The 22,244-nt window shown below is 46.5% G+C and overlaps 1 protein-coding gene across 10 annotated transcripts in view; it reads left to right on the forward strand.

Annotated features, from left to right (window-relative positions):
* LOC135396744 (muscarinic acetylcholine receptor DM1-like) overlaps positions 1 to 22,215 on the forward strand; it is a 492,974-nt gene extending 470,759 nt beyond the window's left edge. For 9 of the 10 annotated variants that reach the window (XM_064627887.1, XM_064627889.1, XM_064627888.1 and 6 more), the window contains one exon: positions 11,564 to 22,215. In XM_064627887.1, coding sequence (XP_064483957.1) covers positions 11,645 to 13,360 — 1,716 coding nt within the window. In that variant the 5' untranslated portion in view covers positions 11,564 to 11,644 and the 3' untranslated portion in view covers positions 13,361 to 22,215. Of the gene's footprint in view, positions 1 to 7,801; positions 8,084 to 11,563 lie in introns of those variants that run through there. The other variant, XM_064627896.1, reaches the window with a different exon arrangement.
* The last annotated feature ends 29 nt before the right edge of the window (positions 22,216 to 22,244 follow it).

The raw sequence follows: 22,244 nt of genomic DNA on the forward strand, positions 1-22,244 counted from the left end.
CACCGGTTCGCGAATTATTTAGCCCGGGGATTTAACGGAAACACCCTGTATATGTGTGTGTATACCGGGTGTCTCAGTTAAATCCCCGTTATTCGCGCGGAAGGAATAAGTGCGCATCATGGGCCTGCTTCATAGGTTAATAAGGAACTCCGCCCACAATAAGGTCCACACTCTTAGAAATGAACTTCACCGCATAGCACGCTTCTATAGCCATCCATCATCTCGAATTATATCGTTATCTGCCCTGATTTGTTGAAAACTGGAGGGCGTACGCCTTTTTTGTGACAATTATGAAGTGTCACAAAAAAGGTGTAGGCCTCCCGTTGTACTGTTGACCACTTCCAAAGATATGAGGACAACCCCTGGTACACGCTGAGTCGATGCCATAGGACCGCTTTGTACGTACTTCTTTCGCGTCACTGCCAGGTGCACTCTAATGCAGTTCCACTGTACTCAGGTGGGTCAAGCTGCCGTAAAATCAGCGTCAAACAGCGGAGGCTGATGATGATGATCTTGGGACCGTTCCCTTTGTATCGGGCGGACTCAGCAGTTCGTAACTGCGAATCCTGGTCAGGACCATCTTGTGGAACGCAGTTGCCAGACCCGGAAACCCGAAGTTCGCCAGTTATGGCGGCAAAAAACGCCGCTGTTGTCTCTTTGTCATATTTGCTTAAACAAACGAATTTCTTGACAAATGATGCTGTAAACATGTAAAAGTTAGTAATAACTAACCCATGTTGCCTTGGACATTCTTAGCTATTGTTGTAACGCTCGTATTGTAACGCATGCACAAGCTAGAATGATAGTTTCGGTTTCGTGGTTGCGGGTTTTCGCGTGCTACATATCTATCATATGCAGGCACATCTGGAACTACATGTTGAGCCAAAGTCTGTCTGAAATTTGATATGTTTGTAAGGGAGGGGGAGGATGGAACGTTCAACATACCGCATTACAATACTGCTAAGGTTGATAAATGCAGACGTCCAAAGATCACGAAATGTGACCACACCTCGATGGCATAATCCTGATGTGAAGCCTCCATGGACCAGAGGAGAAGGCATAGCAAAAAAAGTAAAACAAGACATCTACCAAAATGTTACATATCAATGACTTGATGCTTCCTCTTTTCCTCTATCGTGATTACTCAAGCAGCTCAGTTCTAAGATACAGCAGTGACGAACTCTCACCCTCTTCCTGCACCAAAACGAGTAGCCTACACTAAGCGTATATTGGTATGATAGTTGACCATAGTGGGAACAGCATACTTCTGCTTATGGAAAGCAGTCTCAATATAGCTTATCCCTCCTTATTGGAGAAAATCTTCTTCACTGTGATGAGCATACATACAGGCAAAGCGCATATCTTGCTTTGCAACCACTTGTCATCTGTGCATTTTAGATTTTCGTATAGAGACAACGCATTGGAAGTGCACAAGTGAGATATTTTACCGAAGGCACAGTGCGCGTGATGTCAAAGTTCCTCGGAACGACGTGTCAGTCAGACACAGGTAACGATCATGGTACATGACAGAGCTCATGCCAGATATGTTGTACATGTCCATACATAAACAAATTTTACTTCAAGGCAATAGGTAGTTACGTCCACCACAGTAATGCCACTATGTGTGCACACATTTTGTGTATGCAATGACGGTGTTCCACATTTCACTTCAATCAAGTAGGAATTGTTTGTGTGGAAAAAGCAACATATGGGTGGGTGAATATGAATTTCGCAGATATTAGTAATGTGTAATACAAACCATTTACTTATCTTTTACAGCTGCACAGATTTCTTAATTGTATGAATGCCTCAACTCCTGTGAAAGCGAAGCAAACAAATTTTGTTAAGAAATCTGTAATCAGTGATCTACAACAAAGTAAACTTCATTTGTGCATATGCTTTGTGAACGTAATCACTGTTTCACATCTTACGTCTAATATAGTTAAAAACGATAAAGCCCCCTGCGCAGGAAAAGAAGAGAACGGAACACAAAAAAGATGAGGACACCACACTGAACTGCCAACCAAAGAACTTTTATTTTGTGAAACATGCCTTAAATACATGAGACCTCCTCTCCCCCTCTATTCCCTCTCATGTTGGGCTTCCTGTTTACATCACAAAGGTAAATACAGGGGTTACTGACGCAGTTACTACCTGTTTTTTTTATCTCATGCGCCTCTCCAAAGAGAAGGCTACATCGTTTTTTACACCTGAACAAAATTTGTTTTTTGGAATTCTGCCTGACATCCCACACATAATGTAAAAACGCAGAGACTGGGGAACACGAAGGGACAGACAAAAACACAATGTCTTTTCACACAAGTCACACACGTCAAACACGAAGTCAAGTCATTCCACAACTCAGTCGCAAAAATATTTGTAGTTACGAATAGCGTTTGAAACCATTTCCATTGGCAAACCTTCGCAACATAGCTTTGAGGGTCGTTGCAGAAGAAAACTGTTTCACAAAGCACTTGTGACAGAAAACATTCTTCACTTGCGAAAGCGAAAACGAAGCTGCCTACTTCAAGTATTGCCGTTCCTTGGCAATCACAAAACATAATCTTCGCACTAACGAATAAGTGTTTTAGCCAACATACGCAGGACGACGGGCATGAATGTACAAATGTAGTCACTTCGCACAATGTCGTCGTAGAGAGATGCGTAGATTACGCTGGGCACCTTCTTCCACATCATCCAAAGCAGCCTCAGCTGGCTGGCGAGCATCACAATAGTTAACGAACGTCACAGTCCACAGACACAACTGCACAGAAAGCACAGGATCGTACGTCCGCAGTGATTGGAAATACGGAAATACCGTGAACACATCCACACACCCATTGAGGAGCGACGACAGCCATAACTCACGCTGGATTGGATACGGATTGAAGTGGCTATTTTGTGAAATAGCATGCTCGGTGCACATTGTTTGCAGATAATTTCTACTTCGGTACAAATCTAGGTGGCAGATTTTGCGATGTTGGCAACAACTGTCCCACAAGATGGCGATCCCCGTTGTTTTACGCGGGGAATGGGCCGAAATACATGGCAAGATGGCGACTTTGACCCACCTGACTGTACTAAGACAAGCGACACATGTTCTGGAGGAGATGATGGGCTGCTAGCGGAACGTAGGGAAGCAGTCCGCGAAACACAGAGGTCCAATGGAACTCAGTTTGACGGCCCATGGTCTAGGATTGTTCGACTTATCCCGTGTTGCATACAGAGGTTCAACTGAAATGCTCACCCATTCTTTAATGCCACAGTTTACTACAGCCTTGAGGGTAAAAAAAATCAATAAAATTCATAAATGCACCCTTAAAGGAAGTAAGAACTCCTATCTGCATGTATTGAGTTACGGGTGTAACAGGTGTAATATTGTTCTTCTACTCTTCATAATTCTATTTACAATTTATTGTTCAATACTTCTCCTTCATAACGTGTGCAGGGTTAATACAAAAAAACACTTTTTTCCCCGATACGGGCGAGTACACTCTTAAAAATGAACTTCACCGCATAGCACGCTCCTAGCCAACCATCATCTCGAATGATATCGTTATCAGCCCCGATTTGTTGAAAACGGGGGGCGTACGCCTTTTTTGTGACACTTATGCTGTTCATAATTGTCACAAAAAAGGTGTACGCCCCCATTTTCAACAAATCAGGGCTGATAACGATATCATTCGAGATATGATGGTTGGCTAGGAGCGTGCTATGCAGTGAAGTTCATTTTTAAGAGCGTAGACGCACCGCCATTCAGACACCTCTATCCATTGTTACGTCATCTGAAGAGTTGTAGCACCCAATCAGACACCAACGCGGAGGTACACATTCCGCTCTGTTTTACACTCTTAAAAATGAACTTCACCACATGGTACGCGCCTAGCCAACCATCATCCCGAATGACAACGTTCTCGTCCCTGATTTGTTGAAAACGGGAGGCGGATCCTATTTTGTAGCCCTAACGCAGTACATAATGGCTCCGCCTCCAACAAATCAGGAGCGAGAACGTTGCATTTGAGATGATGGTTGGCTAGCAGCGTGCTATATGTGGTGAAGGTACGGACCTATCAGGTTCATCTATACGAAAGGTGTCACAGCCAACAAGTTAAAATTGCCGTTTGGAGCCGACACAGTCGGCGGGCTAGCTTGGTAGATTTCAGAGCTCCTTTCAACTAAGGAAAGAGGTCTACCGTGTCGCGGGAGAAGCACCGTATCATAGTTTACGCTGGCAAAATACGTTCATCTCTTGACTTTATGACAACGGGAATATGTCGGCAAGCGCTAAGACGACATGCAAACGAAGTCACATGACCTCAAAAACTAACGTTGCCTATGACGTGTGACCACGACAACATGGCGGATTTGCAAAAAGCACCAGCTCGAGGGTAGTTACAAAAATGGCAGGTTCGTGCCACACCTGTGAGAGACACGCCAGAGCTCCTGGGCTCTGCTGGGACTTTAAAGATGTCGTCTCCTGGTAGACTGAAAGCTCACCGCATCCAACACCGGCATTTGCTCCTAGAGAGACTCAGCAAAACCCTAAGACACGTCATCAACAACCTCGTGGAATATGCTTTAGATCGATGAGTGTGAACTCATCGAACTCTTATCGCGCTCAAGAAAAACCTGAGAGTCACGTTTAACTTTGCCCGAGTACGCTACAATCATCTGTGAACGCTGCTTGCGCGCTGCGGGCATCCATTATACATTCACACAGTAACCACAGTACAATTATAGCAAACCGCCACGGCATGCGGACAATCCTATATGCTGCGTTCCACAGAGATTTCTTTTCTACTTATCTTCCACTGTTTTTCTATCCTTTTCCTCCGTTTCATTATACCTTCGTGCTGAATATATCTGCACGTTCGGGAGCAACGTAGACACAGGTGCTTTCTAAAAGAGGGGACACGCCTAGTGTATGCAGCGACGGCGAAATGGGGAGCGGATTCCTGAATCTGAAACGATCCTTTTTTACTTATGTTTTTTTTTACCTTCTTTCTCATCCCGTTTTGCATAGATGTCCCTGCTTATAATAAGTTTACGTTCGTTTTTCTCTCTGTGTCTCTTCTTCTTCTTTCGTTGCCTCTTTTTCTCTCTCCACCTCTCTCTTTTTCTCACTCTCTTTAGGTTGTTATTGAAAGCCTTCTGGGTTTGGGCACTCAGGTGGTTTCTATGCGTGTGCGCAGGGCAAATTAAAAGCGCTACGCGAGAGTTTATTTTATCATGTCAATCGGATCTTTCATGTGTTCCTTTTGCTGCCTTGGGCGAAAATAAAATAAAGAGGAGAATGGGAATTCCCGTGTCGCGAGTCGGTGATGGTCATGGTGGTGGTGGTGGTGGTGGTGGTGGTGGCGAAAGGGCTCGCCGTTGTGTGTCGCGAGTCTTATACTACTGCTACACGGGCACGACAAATGACATTAGGTGCTTAATATTAAGTGATATTAAGTGCGGAGATATTTAATGACGTTTGTCTGAATGGCAGTTTCGGACTATAGCGACATATCGCCACAACTATTTAGCCGATGAAATGCCTACTGTCGCTCCCATGGTCTGAGACAGGGGCGGCGCCACGTCATGAATTCAAGGGGACCCCAGATTTTTAACGAGTTAAACGGGTTAACGAGTGTTAAAACGCCAGTGCACAAACAAAACGGCCCGAAGGACGTCGCACCTACAGAGAGAAGTCAAGGGAAACAGGAGCGAACGCACTGTGCGGACTTCGGCATTATATGGTGCACGATGAAAACTATCCCGATTTAGGTGCACAGGAGTTTCAATCGTAGTGCGAACAAGTATCCACAAAACTAGCCAGATAATAGCCAAGTCACCATTGCAAAAACTTCGACGCTACGATGGCCAAAAAGCAGCCAATTTGGCACGTAGTAGCCAAATCTGCCAACCATGCTCATGGAGTAGCTTCGCCAATCATCCTGGCTATTACTGTGGTACAGGGAGCGTCCCAGTGAAGGCTACTGTGGGATGCTCACATGTTTTTTTGTGGTGGGGACTTCTCAGCAGGCTGAGCGCGCTTTCCTCCAAACATCACCGCGCCCCCACTGTCAAAGTCCCCACTCTCCTTTGCGCTCGCTCTTCTACGGTTGCTAATGTGATAGGCTATATGTTGGGTGACGTCATGGCTCACGGGATGCATGTCTCCGAAAAGCTGGCCTAATGCGCGCGTTCTGAGTTCTGAGACCAGCTCCGGTGGCGCAGCGGTAACGCGTGCGCTTGGAGACTGGAGGGGACTGGAGACTGGAGACTTGGAGACTTGGAGACTGGGAGGTCCGTGGTTCGAATCCGCGGGCCGGCTGTGCCGTCTGGGGTTTTTCCTGGGTTTCCCTCAGATGTGTAATAGGCGTATGCCGGCACAGTTCCCCTGAAGTCGGCCCATGGACGCAGCTATCCTCCCCCCGAGCGGATTCCGCTCGGTCTTCCACTTCACCCTTTCCTCTCCTCCTCTCCACCACCTTTCCCTTCCCGAGAAACATGCCGCCTAATCAGGCAGGCAGACCTCTCGGGTTCCCCCCAACGACACTCCTCCTCCTCCTCCTCCTCCCGCCGAATTTATTTGCTTGAGGAATGCACCTCCTCCCAATTGGGTACGATGCGTGACGTCATGCTCCAACCCCAACGTACAAATCTGGCAAACCGCGCACGCGCACTGCCGCAACAAGAGTAGCCGGTCACTGAAACTACAAGCGTTTGTGAGTAGACTACGTGCGTTTGTCTTTGTTTGTGTTTAGTGTTTCGGGATTCGATTACGGGCTACGAGCCTTTGTTTATGATTAGTGTGTGTGCGTTTGAATTGCATTCAAATGTGGGATCGTGGAAAGGCCAACTATGTCAGAAGCATCGAGCTTGACGACATGCGGCTTTTGCGACAAGTTATTTGCGAGACCGTCAACGCTATACGAAGGCATATAGCAAACGTGCATAATATCAACGCAGATGTCCATCTCCCTGTCAAATGCAACGACTGCACGTCTAAATTCACAAGCTTTGCGACGCTGAGGAATCATGCTGTGGCGAAACACCAGTTTCAAGAATGCTTCATTTGAATATGAACAAGGTAATAGTTGGGGTGCCTGCTGTGTGCGCGCACTTCTGAAGTGGTTGAAGTATTTGGGGAAAGCAGGAATGCTTCAAAGTATCTTTGGTAACGGTTCAGAAAATATCTGAAAGAACGAAACATGAACTAAAATTCAGAAAACTTACTCATTCTTGTTTACTGTTGTATATCGACCACCGGCGTCAAATATTTCTGTTTGTTTTAATTTTTAAATTATTATTTCACATATATGTCACAGTATCATGTATGATGTATTTTTATGTGGAGACAGTAATATTGATATGTCATTGGATCATAGTAGGGAACTCAGTTTATGTTGTTATTTGATGAATACGGTTTCTATAATACCATATAGATGCACCTGCTCGTATTACTGCCCATTTATCAACTTTACTTTACTTCATTCAAATGCGCGCACACTATTCACAAACAAACGCCCGTAGCCTGTTCTCGAAGCCCGAAAAACTAATCACAAACAAATACAAATACACGTAGTCTGCACACCAACAAACGCACATGGTTTCACTGACCGGCTACTCATGTTGCGGCAGTGCGCGTGCGCAGTTAGCCAGGTTTGCACATAGGGGTTCGAGCATGACGGCACACATCGTACCCAATCAGGAGGAGGTGCATTCCTCCCGGCAAACGCTTGTGCTCCGAAGCCCTCTTCGCCCCTGTTTCCGGACGCGAAAAGTGCGCCTTGCAGCACTCTGGCGAATCCGAATTTGTTTTTGTTGATGCCGATGACAATAGGTTGCGGTATTGTGCTGTTTTTTACTCGTGTTTGTTCGCACCGCTGACACCGCCGCCGCCGGTGGTAAAAATGGGCATGACGCCGCCGCCGGTCAAAGCTCCATCGGCGCACACGTGTAGGCTTGAGTCGACAGCATTGGCGTAGCGCATGGAATGCATTCTGCAGGTCACTTGCTCCGTAGCACCGATACACCAGGTTCCTTTTCTGCTAGCGCTACCGACAGGCTACCAGACACGTATTTACGTTTTGGAAAGGTATAATGTATATCTGTATTATCTGTATTATGATTGTATGTTATTGGCAGCATGCCACCATTATCTCGACAAATCCACCATCGCCACAATCGTGATAACAATGCTTACAAGGGACGGTCGCCAGGCATGACGTGGAGTGGATCGGTTATGAGTGACTGATGAATTCTTGATTATCGGCTCATTATTATCATCTATCCCTAACACACATATGCCTTGCCTTTCTTAGAGGGGCACTACAGTGCGAAAATTTCTCCTCGCTGAAGGAAATGTGGCGCTACCTTGACAACAATACAAAAGGAACGGATCTCATCTGTTGCGTCGTTCGTGATTTGTGTGCAAACGAAACCGCAATTGACGCTTTGCCTCTCCACTCCTTCTTAAGAAGGGCGGCAGTGCGGTGCGGCCTGTCATTGGTCTCCACAAACGATCTCCCGCCATGATTGGACAAATCGTTGACCAATGAGTTAGCGCTCCGCATTGCTGTCCTTCTAGAGAAGAAGAAGGAGAGTGGGGGCTTAAATTGCACTTCCTTTCAATCAGAAATCACGAGCGGGGCAACGGATGAATGATGTTCCTTTTGTATATTGCTGTCAGAGTAACGCGTCAGCGAGGATAAATTTTTGCACTTTAGTGTGCCTTTCATCGTCAAAGAATGTGTACGCGTCCGGTAACTGCATCATTCGACGCAGCGGCTTTACACAGGTTTCGCCAAGGCAAACTTCGGGGTTTGATTTCTCTGCGGATAAATCGTGAAAATTGAAAAAAAAAAAAAAAACACGCCGCTGTCTAACATTCCCAATCGGCTATACCAGCTATACACGTGTTTCAGCTCCTTCCGTCACATGGCGAAACTGTCGAACGCGGCGTTGCAGACGACCTCGCACAGTAGTGGTATGCATCAGTTGCACTTGTTCGTTTCGTTTCGATATCGTCTACAACGCAGCGATCGACCGTTTCGCCGTCTGACGGAAAGAGCTGAAACACAGGTATAGTCGATTGGAAATGTTAGGCAGCGGCGTTTTTTTTTTTTTTTAATTTTCACAATTTACCCGCAGAGAAACGAACCAAGTGACAGTATCGACATAAAAGTGTGGGGCATAATACGTCTTCTAACATCTACTTTAATTTCCCGACACTGCTTCTATTTGTTTTATCTCCGCTACAAACCCCGAAGTTTATCTTGGCGAACCCTGTATATGTGTATATGCGGTGAAATTCTGTTTTTAGAATGTCGGGCACCTCTCCTCCTTCAAGAGTTTCTCGCCTCGTAGAAGCCGTAATCAATAAGGGGTCTCATTCAAGGTACACAGTATGCAAACTTGGGACAGTTTTCCCAAAATAGCCAGCGCGATTAGTCCAGGTTTAATTGCTCGCCGATGGCCTCCAGAACGCTAACGGCGTCATTAGGAAAGGGATACGTCCTTCGCACCCAACGGTATTGTGGGACTCTATTGCTAAACCTTTAACACTAATGACCTGCGCCATTTTGGGGGAGACAATGCCTATTCGATTGGAGCGCAATAATAACGCAGGAAGCGCTCATTATATTCGAGAAGTGACGGCGTCAGCGCTAAATGAGGGCTTTTATTCCGGTTCAGAAGGCAGTTCGACAAAGTATGTGCCATGCACTAAATAGCTGTCATTAAGGACCCACAACGGAGGTCCTTTGAAAGCGCTCCAAAGCGAGGGCGTTTCACGTTCATATATTTCCAGATGTACGCTGGGAGGGAAAGGCCTCATCGCGTTCGAGCATAAAATTTCTCGACGTCGTCGCTTTGAGCAAGGACGGTGAGATATAATGTCAAAGGAGCTACGAAGAAATCGTGTTTAGATGAGTGTATAACATGCAGGTTGGTCATGTACTCAAAAACTCGTTGAATGTACATTCTTAAAGCAGAACTTCACTAAATAAACTCGTTGAAGGTCTACCATTGCACAGAATAACACCGTTATGGGCTCGTTCGGCTGCCCAGGGGGCGCCCTCGCTCACTGCCATCAGTGCCACCTGTGGTGGCGAGGATAAGTTATTTCCAGCATTTATTTAGTTATTTCGCAGTTTCCTGCAGTTATTTCATCAGGCATTGTACACACTCACTGATGTAGGTTGAACACAAGACAGAGTTCACACGATGGCGTGTGAAATTGCCAACGTCGTCATCTATACGCTTGTAGAATATGCTGGAAAAGTTTTCCTCCGCCCGCCACCAGGTAAGAAAGCCGGCGCCAGTTTCGCCGTGCCAAACTCTAGCCAAACGTCCCTATAGCACCCTCGAATGCGTCATCTATATGGTAAATCGTCGGTCATATCTAGCAATGACAGGGCTCCCACGGAAAATCCAGACAGCGCTCGACAGGCTCCGAATGGGGACAGCGCTTACTCACTCGACGGTACCCAAAATTGGCGCCGTGGATAACGCGAGTTGCAGGCAGTACGTCATAAGCCTGAGACCACCGAGTACATCCTGAAGGACCGCTGCGTGTACGAAGGGCGTACGCGCCAAAAGTTTCTTGCACACTGCTAGGATGGTACCCTACAGGTTATTGTACACCACTAGCGCAGACGGCCTCAGACCTCACGGATCTCAGGTCCGTCAATTTAAGACGCTTTCTCTACGTAACGAGGCTGCGCCTTTGAAGGTTCTATAATGTCTTAGGCCCAATTCGGTCTTCGAATTCGAGTGCAGGGCAGTCGTTGATACTATAGACTTCACACACTCTTAAAGCATAACTTACGCGGTTCTTACACAACATGGTGACCTATGCACCCGAAGTGTGGGTGCATCGCATTGGCTGGTGAGTCCTAGCGCCGGTGCCGTTATCACATCATTGTGAGTGATCAGCAGTACGAGGCCGCACTTGCAAGCCCACGTGTTTTACTGCAAGATCATCGGAGAAAAATTAATTACCGCCGTTGAAAGTGGCTACAAAACGCTTCCATTGACTAACCGACGAGCAGACGAAGCTCGTAGACACCCAGGATGGGTCACAACACGACACGGCGAAATGACGCTTCGCGAGTTCCAAAACGACACACAGAAACAGCAATCGCGCTGTTTGCTGGCGGTTTGGCCGTTCATTGTGGGCTCAGCCATCTTTATGGTGACAGGAATGTTGATGTTCGCAATGACGTGTGACAAGGACCTCTCTATAGTATGCCTTTCATTCGTCCGGCACAGTGCCGTTTATAGACCGATATGTGCATGGTAAGAAACTGCAGTAAATGGTCTGAGCTGTTTGCTAGCTTACGTGGCTCATCTGCATTGGTCATTGTTGCATCTGCATTGGTCATCTGCATTGGTCAAGAGAGCGCTACCTTCCTATACTGAATTACAGCAAACTGCGTTCACGATTGGATTGAGAAATGTGGAGCGGAGCGTCCTTGTGACACAATGAAGTTATTTATTGGTTATGCATGTCATAATGAGTCCGTAATTCAATTTGAGGGTAAGACAAGTGCTAATATTCTGATCTACTGTGCAGGTCCATTGCGGTCGGCGCTCTGGCCTTAGCCCACCGCGCCGACGGAAGATGGGTGCATGCCCCAACAGCGCCAGTTGACCGATGTTCCTCGAGCGCAGTGGCGCGACTCCCTGGGCAGCGCCATGGGCAGCCGCCTGGACCAACGCTACCAACGCCAGCGCCGCAAACGACACCCTGGACGCGATGGAACAAGAACCGCCCTACTCCCTCGCCGAGGTCATCCTCATTGCCAGCCTGGCCGCTCTCCTCAGCGTTCTCACCGTCATCGGCAACCTGATGGTGATGATCTCCTTCAAGTTGGACAAGCAACTTCAGACCATCAGCAACTACTTCTTGTTAAGCCTCGCCATCGCCGACTTTTCCATCGGTGTCATATCCATGCCCCTGTTTACTATGTACACATTGTACCAAAGATGGCATCTAGGAACCTTCGTTTGCGATACGTGGTTAGCATTCGATTATCTGACCAGCAACGCGTCTGTGCTCAACTTGCTCATTATCAGTTTCGACCGTTACTTTTCTGTGACGCGTCCTTTGACGTACCGTGCTCGACGGACAACGCGTCGAGCAGCCATCATGATTGCGAGCGCGTGGGTTATTTCACTCGTTCTGTGGCCTCCGTGGATCTACTCCTGGCCATACATCGAAGGCCAGCGCAGTGTTCCCGTGGACCAGTGCTACATTCAGTTCCTGGAGACAAACATTTACGTGACGTTCGGCACAGCACTTGCCGCCTTTTATGTTCCGGTAACGGTGATGTGTATTTTATACTGGCGCATCTGGCGCGAAACAGAAAAACGCCAGAAGGACCTGACCCACCTGCAGGCGGGCCGAAAGGACGGCAGCCGCAAGTCCACCTCCAGCGACGATCCGGCCGAATCTGAGGACTTTCGCCGAGGACGCAGCGACTCTTGCGTGGTGCCCGATGACGCGATCGAGACAACGTACGTGCCCACGTCGTTATGCGTAGAAACGGACAAGTATCTTCCCGCTGGGCCGCCCCGCAAACGTCGTCTGCGTGAGGTGATCCTCGCCTGGTGCCGCATCGACAACGACAAGGAGGACGACGACAGCACGAGCCACGGTGGCTCGCCTGGAGCCCAAACGCCAGCGTCTGTCGAGACGCCCGTGCAGTCCGCTTCCATGACCTTTCGAGCCGACGTGTCACTCCAACCGTCGCGCCCGGTCAACATCCCAATGACGGACCGCAACGGGCTGCGTCGCGCCGCGGGGCAACCAGAACGGCCTTCTACGTCGCGCTCGTACTCCGCCGACTCTGTGTACACTATTCTCATCCGGCTTCCTACACAACCTTCTCTTGAGGGTGAAGCGTCACAGGCTTCCATCAAAATGATCCTCGAGGAGGACGACGCCGGAGGTGGCGCGCGCGTCGCTCCAGGGGACGCTTCAGGCCTGGACACCATTCGGATCCCGCTTAACACCAAGCTGGTCCATCGGCAAGTTGCCCGCCAGAGGGCACCGAAGAAGAAACGAAAGCAACAGGAACGTAAGCAAGAGAAAAAAGCAGCAAAGACTTTGAGCGCCATACTGCTTGCTTTTATCGTCACTTGGACACCGTACAACGTACTCGTGCTCATCAAAACGTTGTCACCGTGCGAAGATTGCATACCGATGGGACTATGGAACTTTGCTTACTATCTGTGCTACATCAATAGCACGGTGAATCCACTATGCTACGCACTGTGCAACGCAAATTTTCGCAGAACTTACATGCGGATCTTATCATGCAAGTGGCACAACAAGCAGCGCTCCATGAATCGAGGCTACTTCAGCTGAACATATGCAATTGTGCGTCAACGCAAGCAACGCTCTTGTAAATGTAGTTCGACGGGGCGTCGTGCTTGTGGGTAGGGTTGCCGACAGTGTTGTCCAGTTATTGTGTCCACTTAGAGATACGGCCTGGAAACGAGAGGGGACCTTGACTTCGCTGAAAAGTACAACGAAATTTCCACACGGAACGCTCGGCGTACACTTGTAGCACGACCTATGCAAATTACTTTAATGAAGCCATTCTAAAGGCAAGCGCCACGACACTGCATGCAGTATGTTCGTGGTGTTCATCATCAGAAGTAGATCATTAAACAATCACTTAGATTAGGACTTCATTGTAACATCTCGAATACGGTACTCGGATGCCCCACGCTTGGGCTTTCTTGGGCTATACGTTGGGCGTCCTTAGACACCATTATTCCTAATGGAACGAGTTCTGAATTCTTCCCAGATACTCCGAGCGCAGCACAAAACTTCATTGCGACTAGAGTGCCCAGCCATTCTGCGTATTTAGACATTTTGTATCAGCTTGACGAGCATGTGCCGATTACTGATACCAATAACCATTTCCTGTTCAGTTCACGGTAGTTCCAGGTTGTACTGCGAACGTAAATGTAGTGGTCGCGATAGTTGTAGCATGATAACGAGAGCTGCCACGCTGGATTGATGACTGGTGATTGTGACACTTAACATCCCTATTCGCTTTAAACGATGTTGTTCCGAGTAATGCTGACTACTTCCTTGTCAGTCTTCCCGAGTTCCCTGATTTCCAAACAAAACGGTTCACAACCTTGGCAATCCTACAGACAGTTACGGCTCTGGCCCCGTCGATGTCATAGGCTAACAGACGACTGCAACGCATCCCTTACAGTCATCTGAAGACGGCTTCCTCTGGTACTGGATGTGTTGCAGGCACAGCTTCTTGCCCTTGTAGAAACACGCATGGCGAACTATAGGGAAAGCGTGTGATGTTTCTATGTCTTGTGTACAGATTACAGAAACTCTTGTTCAGTGTCATTGCTCCGACTGGCGTGTCTGATCAGCATTGAGTAACTTTGGCTGTTGATTGGTCGAGAACAGGACAGGACACGCCGTTTCTCGGCAACTATTGGACGTTTCTCGCACTTTTTTTTCTTCTAGACTTCAATCGCTGGGCCCCATAATGAGGGCAGCAAGCAATTCTCTAAGAACGCAGCCGTGGTGAGTTCAAGAGCGGCACGTTGGGTCCTCCGAATGATCACGTATAAGAGCCAGCCCATCATGGCGTTCTTGCACAACCTCGTTTATCTATAAACGCACGCAGAACCAGGCTATCCCGTTATGGGAAGTCTTTTTAATTTAAATCGTAAGCGTAGAGACATACATGTCAAAGCAACTGACAGCTCGTGCCAATTATACACGAACAGCGCCTAATTTTCGAGGTGCTTTCATTTTTCTATAGGAGACATACTTTGACTCAAGGTGCCTGTGTCTTCACCCTGTCGTGCTTCTTGACGTCTTTCTGAAAGAAGTGCTCGCACATAGCACGTTAGACATGTAATAAGTTCTGCACGGCTATGGAAGAGGTCAGCCCTTGTGGTGAACTCCACAAGGGCCCAATTTACAAGGATCACTATCTCGCGCCGCTCGTTACTCTCCTTCACCACATAACGCGCTCAAGGTCAACCCACGGAACGATACCGCTATCGCTAATGGCACGAGCAGAAAGCTGTCTTTCTGTGACCCTTAAAGGGGCACTAAAGTGCAAACACAGCCGAGTGACAACACAAAAGTAACGGGAGTTGTCAGTTGCGTCGTCCGCGATTTATGCGCCACCAAGACCGCAATTTACGCTTTCGATCTTGTCCCCTTCTCAAGGAGGGCAACATTGGGAGACGGTACCCCCATTGGTCACCTCAAACGATTTGCCCAATCATCGCGGGAGATTGTTTGAAGGGACCAATGACAGGCTGCGGAAGTGTAAATTCGCCAAGGTAACGCCATCTTTAGTATACCGCGAGGGTAAATTTATGCAAGGTGTCGCAAAGCGGTGTATGCCTCCTACAACCTTAAAAACAGATGAAATTGTCAATGACACGCCCAAAAGCAACCGTCATTCAGAATTATACTGTTCTCTTTCTTTCTCGTTTTTGTGTTAATTTCGATGCGTGCTAACTGATGTACACTCTTAAAAATGGCGTACGGCCCCCGTTTTCAGCAAATCAGGGGAAAGAACGATGTCACCTGGGAGATTATGGTTGGCTAGGAGCGTGATATCTGGTGAAGCTCTGTTTGGCCTCTGGGTATTCCTCAGACGCTTTCAGACATATGTCGGCATAGTTCCCTTAGAAGTTGGCCCAGGACGCAGATTCCCCTAGGGCGTCAGTCGTAACGTTGCCCACCTCTGTGAGGCCGACAACGGCGAGCCCTTTCATCATCACCACCACCACCACAACCTGTTTTTTAGGGTGCACTCTTAAAACAGAACTTCACCACATAACACCATTAAGGACACTCAGGGCCAACCATTGCACAGATTTGTGTGGTTATCACTTCTGATTTGTAGAAAGCGCGGGGCGTACGCCTTTTCGCGACAGCTAGAACATAACTCCATAAGTGTCACAAAAAGGCGTACGCCTCCAGTTTTCAACAAATCATGGGCGAGAATGATGTCATTCGGGATTATGATTGGAAGGGAATGTGTTCTGCGCGCCGAAGTTCTGCCTTAAGAATATGACGGTCATGCAAAGGAGTAGACCCACGCCCTTGAAAAGGAGTTTCACCACATAGCACGCTCCTAGCCAACCATCATCCCGAATGCCAGCGTTCTCGCCCCTGATTTGTTGAAAACGGGAGGCGGAGCCTGTTTTGTACCCTTCCGTTTTCAACAAATCAGGGGCGAGCACGTTGTCATTCGGTATGATGGTTGGCTAGGAGAGTGCTATGTGGTGGAGCTTACGGCTGGTGGCCGGTGGTGGCAAGCCGGTTTTCGTTACCACCACCACCACCACCACCTTATTTTTAAGAGTGCAGCATTCTCCTCAAGTCCGGGCCCGCTTGCACGGGCGTTGAGGAAATTCCTCAGTGCCGTTCTCAGTAACTTTGCCAGCGCTGCGCGCACGAACACTACCGAAGCTACTGAGTACACCGCCGAGTAATCGCTTCAGCGTTCGTACAAGCGGGCTCATGAGTGATAGCGATACCACTCCGTATAGAGTTGATGCCCATGTGCGCCTTATGTGGTGAAGTCGTACTTTAAAGCGTGCTCGAGAACAGGCTGGAGTCCAGTGGTCAAGGTGTGGAGATCCCTTCCGTTCTCAACCAATCAGCAACTGCACCTGCTTCCTTTCGTCGGCCGTTGGTACTGATACGTTGTACGGTTGCGTTTGTACTCTGTCACTAAGTGTAAGTATTAGCACACATACACGCATTGTAGGATTATGTGAATGTAAACTGCTAAAAATGATATTTAGAGAGAATGAAACGACAGAACAGAGCATCGACAATGTGCAAATTTTAGGATGTCGTAGAGTACTAGGCCCTCATTTCTTTCTTTCTTATCACCCACGATACGCGGGGCGCTGGGAAAGTTGTTTGGCATACGAGAGCTTCATGGCGCCACCTTGACCATGTGTTCTGTTTTCGAATGATTCCGTCGGCAATGTGATTGTGTCAGTGTCCACTCCGGTGGCACGAGTCAAAATTTATCGGGACAGTGTGACTAATTTCGAATATTGTACGCTTCGAGCATTGAATATGTATGACAAGTGACAAAATTATATTGGAATGTGAGAGCATTGTACTCAAGATAGCGTCCGGCCACATAGAGGCAAAACATATCGGTCCAGTATTGGGTCTGCATTGTCGATATCCAGCCATTATTGGGCCGAGATATTGTGTTGCTTGAGGACACATTGAGATAAAACATGATCCCCACAGTCTAAACAGAAGTACAAAGTATAGCATGTTTAGCGCAAATCATTCCGCGGAATGAAATCGTTGTCCCTCTTACGTTTACCAAGAGAGCAGGTATAACGACTTTCCGTGACCATTAGCGTAAATGCAAAGTGTTACAAAAAGGCGTTCGCCTCCCATGTGTAACAAATCGAAAGGGAATGACTAGGAGCATGCTAAGGTGATGTTAGTGTTGTTTCTAGAATGTTCTGAATTGTTGTTGTTGATTTTTTTAGAATGTTCCGTTAGAATGTTCTGATGCAGAGCTATCGATTCACAATGAAATTGGGAATAGGAAACCGTACTGATCCCGATACGAAAACCACTATTTGCCGATACCTTTAGCAGAATCCAGGGCAACTGTTATTTGAAATAAGAGGGGGCGCAACATGTTATCTGCAGATTTGCATGACGCTTCAGGGTTATCTTGCCGGTCACCGTATTTTGCGTTCCCTCGAGAAGGTCCCATTTCCATTGCATTCAATTGGGATCTCTTGTCACATCAGCAATAATGTAGACTAAAGTATGTAGTTTGTCTACCCGCTGTCCATCAACGTAAAGACGGGAGATGCCGTATTAACTGGCAATTATGATAATTTGTAATGAACTTCGTGGAAGCCTTGGAATATAGCTCAGTGGTCTTCAAACTCACTCCTAGCGAAAAATCGTAAATGAATTGTTATGCTTCGCAAAACTGAAGGAGTAACGTAATTAACGAATTAATGTTCTTCGGTGGCGTCGCTGTCCTGAAATTCAGCGTTAACTGAGGCATCGCCGCGCTAGCAAAACGGTATATGAATCATTGCATCGAACACCTGAGCACAGGTTAGTACTAAGAAATAGATGGATCTGGTTTGAAAGGAGCAGTTTCAAAAGGTCCGGGAGCATTTTGAGGTTTATTTTATAGGGTACGAAAAATCCTCATGTTATTTCTTGTTCAAGCCTCCCCAATATAAAGTACGGGATGTTTAATGAAACTAGAAGAGTAAACCGGAATCAAAACCGGAACCAAAATCGGGGTTCGTGCCTCCTAACAGGAAATTCCTGAGTTCCTGAGTTTTTTTCTTTTTAGCAAGCCGACGTCCCGTTTATCTGACCTTTCCTCCCTTTTTTCCTCCTCTTTTCCTCCTTTTTTCCCCTTTGTTCTTATGAATATATCCCCCCCCCCCTGAGTTCGCTGCCTATACACGACACCCCAAACAGCAAGCCTCTGTCACCACTTCCCTCTTCCGTAGAAAGTTGTGACGTCATGCCACATGGAACATGGAATATTCCATGTCCTCCGGTGCCGTTGTATTTGTCAGTGGAAGCGTCCAAAGGCCTCAGTCATACTTCCATACAAAAAGTAGCGCACCAAAAAGAAATCGGGCTTCGCACGATAAATATAATTACCACGATGTTCTAAATGAGCAGTAACGACAAGCAGTTATAGGAAACTTTCCCAACACCATTAAAAAGAAGGCAACTTGATACACCTGAAGTGAGTCTACATCGATAGAGTTACTTGTGTCGTCCCTCTTAATAGTAAAAGCTCTTGACAGCATAGAATTATTTTCTTACTTTGTTCCCTTACGGCTACACTATATTCACAGCATTATGATTTGCATTGTAAGGTTCCAGAGAAATTTTGAATGCAAATAATGTGCCTGGACGCGTTGAGCTCTTAAGCGAGCACCATCGTCATCTCCAATCTTGTCAAAGCTGCGTGTATCACCGAAATGGCGCCTTGAGAGTAACCATAGCAAATTATCGCCGAAGAAAACCCGAGTCCGCCACAGGGGTCCCCGCGTTGTATTCCCTTCTGTCCCCCCCGTTGTATCCCCCGACAACAATGGCGTCGTCATTGCATATCCTACGCGCAAAAGACCGTCGCGAGGAACGAATTAATATTTCTCCTTTCCAGCCACCCCTGAGCCCTGTACATCGTTCAGTTCGTGGATGAGACAATACATGTTCACGTTTTTGGATTTATACGTGCACAAGCATGACGTGCAAGACAGGTGGAAAACGGGCTTGCGTGGTTTTAATTAGAGATGGGACAAATCCAGAATTTTCTGAATCCGAATCCGAATCCAAGGAAGGTTCTGCGAACCCACGAATCTCACGAATCTCGAATCTTTCGAATCCTCTCTTTAAAAAAGAGTTTAAAAAGCCAGGGGAAAAGACACTTCTACTGAGAAGTGTTTTGAATCAAAGTTTAATATATTTGTTTAATGAAAAACAAATTAAATTATAGCTCACTTTAAGGAGGAAACATACCCGTATACTTCTTCCTAAATGTAATTTATTTCGCATGTTGTTCATCGACTATACAGGATATATAAGGAACACTGAAGTCTGAATTCTTTCCGTACAACTAAGAAACAATCAAAAGCAAAACCATGTTACTTTTAACCTTGTAATGAGAGTTCCTGCTTGAACTCTTTCAGGCCGGAGTTATGTAAAGAAACAGACAAGAAAACACCCCGTCGTCGGCCAATCAGGCTTCCGGTGGACTTCGAAGGCGCCAATTTGAAAGAAAAGAAACAAACAAACGCGATTGGTGGATTCGAAAAATTCGATTCGCCGTTTTGGGCACTGGGATTCGGATCCCCGAATCTCGAATCCCTGCCTAGGATTCGAGGATTCGGTTGGATCATCCCTATTTTTAATCTTATATTCGTCATATAATCGCTCGTGCAACTTTCTTTTCAAACGCATCTTGCATAAAAGAAACAAAAAGAAACAGAAAGTAGTGTGTCGCCATTCGCTTGCATATAGCGCCAGTGGATTTGCTTAGACACCGGCATCCGCTTTGACTTATCGGAAACGCACAGTGTGACACGAAATAGATAGGGCGTTGAGAGAAAGACGTATCTGCGCGTGATCTTCTTCTTCATTTCTTTCTTTGTTTTTTAATCTGTTTCCTTTTATTTACTTATTTCATTTCATTATTTCTCACTTCACATTGCCCTGTGGACTGTCTCCACAAAACGTTCAAAAATGAAATCGGTGTCATCGGAATAGCACGCGGCATCATGCTTCATGCTATAATGATGTTTGCCACCGGAGTTGCAGAACGGTCCAAAGAGTCGGATTAAACCGACGTTCGTCGAAGAAATTGCTTCGCCCTAACCTTCTGCGTTCATCTTCATTAAGTTATCATCAGCGTGGCTCGAGATTGTTTACATACCTAACGCTGATCACGTGGCAATTTGTTGTCACGACCAATCTGAACAAACTTCCACAACGAATTGGAAATACCTCGAACGCCCCAAAGATCCCTCTTGTAATGCGACTAACGAAGTTTGATGTGCATATGGAAGGAAACTTTTTGCTTGCCTTTTTTTTATTTTCATTTATTTTTTGTGCGTTTGCGTTGTCAAAACAAAGTCATAATCTCTTACAAGATGGCTGCAAACCTCAGTCACTCACCGCGTCAATCTGGGATGAAGTTGCGGAAATTTCTTTTATATTTGTAATGGCATTCCCATTGTTCATTATTTTTTCATGCGTGCTAATGCATTACTAATGGCATTTCTTTTATCAAGTAACGGCATAGCTTTGGCATAATGTTTTACCAGAATTCTGTAGCACAGTGTGGCGTTCGAAGTGCTTAATGTAACGTGATAGCCTTTTACTTTGTTACACAGTGCCGGTGATAGCAATTCGAGTTTCTGCAAAACTGATACATACGAATGATTTCGTCGAGAAATGATAGTAGTACGCATAATCTAAATGAGCAACCACAGATAAGATAAATTGCAGCCTATAGAAAGATGTGGTGTTCAATGACAGCACTTGGGCTCTGCCCTCTTTCTTTGTGCAAAGGTAACTGAAAAAAAAACAGCTTGGGAATTTTCCTTGGCTGTAGCAGGCACAATTCCTAACTGCTCGCTTTAAACAACGCCTCAATTTTCAACCCAAATAATAAGTAATGTCATTACGCATTTCCCGGCCAAAATGTAATGACGTTACAGTAATCAGTACCTCTCCACAAAATGTAATGCATTATCATTACTCATTACCGATATGTAATACACTACAGTACTCTGTAATGCACTACTCCTCCCATCTCTCTGACTTGAATGAGTATGACAGGTGGCGCCATCTCTCGACTGCGAAAGAAAAAAAAAGATATCCCGTGTACAGCTCTCAGCGCCCAGCGTATGGTCATATGTTACGCACGAACCTGTGTACATTCTCTGTACCTGACTGTGGAGCACACACACACACACACGCACTTCGCTGCAATGATATATGCACCATGTGGGACGTTTTTTGTAATACTCATGTAGGCCCGTGTGTTGTGCTCCTCTCTTGCCCTCGTATTTGAGTCGGTTGTGCTACATTGAGTATCATTTCCCGCTCGGAGAATGGGGGGTCACTGTTGCAATGGGGGAGTCTCCAAGGAGTTCACTGAGTGTGTAGAGGTTACCACTGCGAATGTTTTTGTATTTGATCACACGTGGAACATCGTAGGAGACAGTTCTATGTATTCCATTAATGTAATGGTTTATCGCTGTTCGTTACAACATTCTGGAATGTTTGCGTTAAAGCTAAACTTTGACAGGTTCATTTTGTCTGATGCTACGATGTGGACACTGAGATGCTTTTCATTTATATTTCCTATGCAGGGGTTCCTTGACGTTCAGAATGGCGCATGTTTTTTATCGTTCGTTTCTCTTTCAACAAGATATGAAAACATTTTTGAAAACCATATTATGGGCGCCGTAGGCCCACAAGCTGACTTCATAGTCACTCTATATCCACTCTGAAAACAGGACTTAAGCACATCATTCGGAATGGTAGGATAATGTTATGTGGTGAAGTTCTGCTTTTTACAGCCTTTACTAGAGCGCTGCATGGGCCGCATTCGTAGACTCGGGCCTGGCCTTCCTTTGATTTACCCACACTCTTAAAAATGAACTTCACCACATAGCACGCTCCTAGCCAACCATCACCCCGAATGACAACG

The sequence above is a fragment of the Ornithodoros turicata genome, chromosome 6, assembly GCF_037126465.1.
Source record: "Ornithodoros turicata isolate Travis chromosome 6, ASM3712646v1, whole genome shotgun sequence".
Classification (NCBI taxonomy): domain Eukaryota; kingdom Metazoa; phylum Arthropoda; class Arachnida; order Ixodida; family Argasidae; genus Ornithodoros; species Ornithodoros turicata.